This window comes from Ceratina calcarata, unplaced genomic scaffold (genome assembly GCF_001652005.2).
Source record: "Ceratina calcarata isolate Rehan_Ccalc_2016 unplaced genomic scaffold, ASM165200v1 scaffold769, whole genome shotgun sequence".
Taxonomy (NCBI): Eukaryota; Metazoa; Arthropoda; class Insecta; order Hymenoptera; family Apidae; genus Ceratina; species Ceratina calcarata.
The window spans coordinates 1-1,778 of NW_017178989.1; the positions used below are offsets into that span (position 1 = coordinate 1).

Here is a 1,778-nt window from a genome sequence, read left to right on the forward strand (position 1 = left end):
CTTCCTCTCCTCGCTGAAACGATCTGGATCAAAGGTCTCCGGATCGGACCAATACGTCGGATCCTTATGCAGTCCATAAACGGGTATGACAATTTCGGTGCCAGGTTTCACGCGACACTTAAGCCCATCCGATCCTTCCAACGTGCACTCTTCTGTACATACTTTGTTCATGTTACTCACTGTCGCGTAACATCTTTGCGATTCTCTAATTACTTGGTCCATATAAGTCATGTCTTTCAGCGATTCGAACGTTAACACACCTCCGTGTTTTTTCAGAACAGACTTCACTTCTTCTCGTAGTCTCTCTTGAACATCCTGATGCGTAGCCAGTTGAAATCCAATGAAACTGAGAGTAGTGCTTGATGTTTGGAATCCGTCGAGGAAAAAGGATAATACATCAGCAGTGAGAGCTTCCAAAGACAGCTGTTTTCCTTCCTCTTTCTCGAATTGTACCATTACTTCGAGAAAGTCGTACCGGGGCGTTGATTCCCCTCGTCTATGTTCCAAATTTTCCTTCACCATCTTTCTGAACAACTGTTGGACTTCCTCGTTCACGAACTTGATCTTTGCGAAACGATTCAGGCTGGGAAATAGAAGTAGAAAGTTAAGTATAATTCTACTGAAGAAATTCGGTTGAAAGAGAGCCTGGCCGATCTGATCGAACGCCAAAGGATCATCTACGTCCTCGAAACAGCGCCCTTCGATGCCCGCACTAGCGTTCGCCGTAACTTCGCCAGTAAATTTTGAGAACAGATACTTCAGATCAACTTCGTACTTGTCGTTGGAGCTCAGCCGCCTCTCTAAGTAATCTTGGAATTTCTTGCATACTTCGGCAACTACCACGAAAATAATTTTCAACTTGCCACTTGTGAACGCATAGGTCAATCGCTTCCTTCCATTTAACCATTTTTCCCCGTGGGCGACAAATGTATTTTGAGCTAACAGGGGATCCACCTCCTCTAAAATCTGGAAACTGTTTATAGGAAAACTCGAGAAATTAGTTTGCATCACGGATTTCACCAAATTCGGGTCGCGGACAACTAATGCCGGCACTAATCCTTTGTAAAATCCAACCATGCTGCAATCCTTGTACTGCTGGTACATTTCTTGAACTAGTACGCCCGGAGCTTTTTGCATGGTTAACGCGGGTAGCATGTGACCAACGATCGGGTACCATCCTTTGGCCGTTGGAATATTATTTCTTTTCCAATACGTGAATTTCAAGTACAAGTACAACGCTAACGTAGCCGTTAAAAGTATAAAGAGTGCACATATCATTTTCGACTTGAATGACTAATTGTCTGTGTTGCTGCTGCTGCTGCTCCTACGTTCGTAGTTCGACTGAAGTAGAGTGGTACTGAGCTGTATTTAAATTCGGACGACGTCGTTCACTAATTAGTAGAAGAGGTGAAGCTAATGGGAGGACAAATATGTCATGTCTACTTATAGATTATACCAATTACCTAATAGCTGTTTCACTGGACGGTGACATTGAAGATAAAAGTTTAAGTCACACGATCAATTGGCTGATAAAAACAAACACTTTTAGGCATTAATGTAGAAAGAATAATTCGTCGGGACATAATGCAGGAGATAATCTTTTATCTATATAGTTAGTGGAATTGAGTTAAAGAATTGAGAAAAATTTGCACTTTCCTGGCCGAGTATTCAGAAAGCTCATGTGTCAATTATTAATAAGAGTATTTTGCGACAAAGAAGTTGGAGAATCGAACAATATTCGGTGGTAGAGGGGACAGAGAATGCGTAGGGATCCTATT

General features: G+C 42.2%; 1 protein-coding gene across 1 annotated transcript; it reads right to left on the minus strand.

The window, feature by feature from the left end:
- Window positions 1-6: 6 nt before the first annotated feature.
- Window positions 7-1,353, minus strand: LOC108630451 (cytochrome P450 6k1-like; the record flags this gene model as incomplete). The annotated part of the gene is made up of 1 exon (XM_018033751.2): window positions 7-1,353. A coding segment is annotated over exon 1 (1,272 nt), but the record flags the coding sequence as incomplete, so codon positions are not given.
- Between the last annotated feature and the right edge of the window lie 425 nt (window positions 1,354-1,778).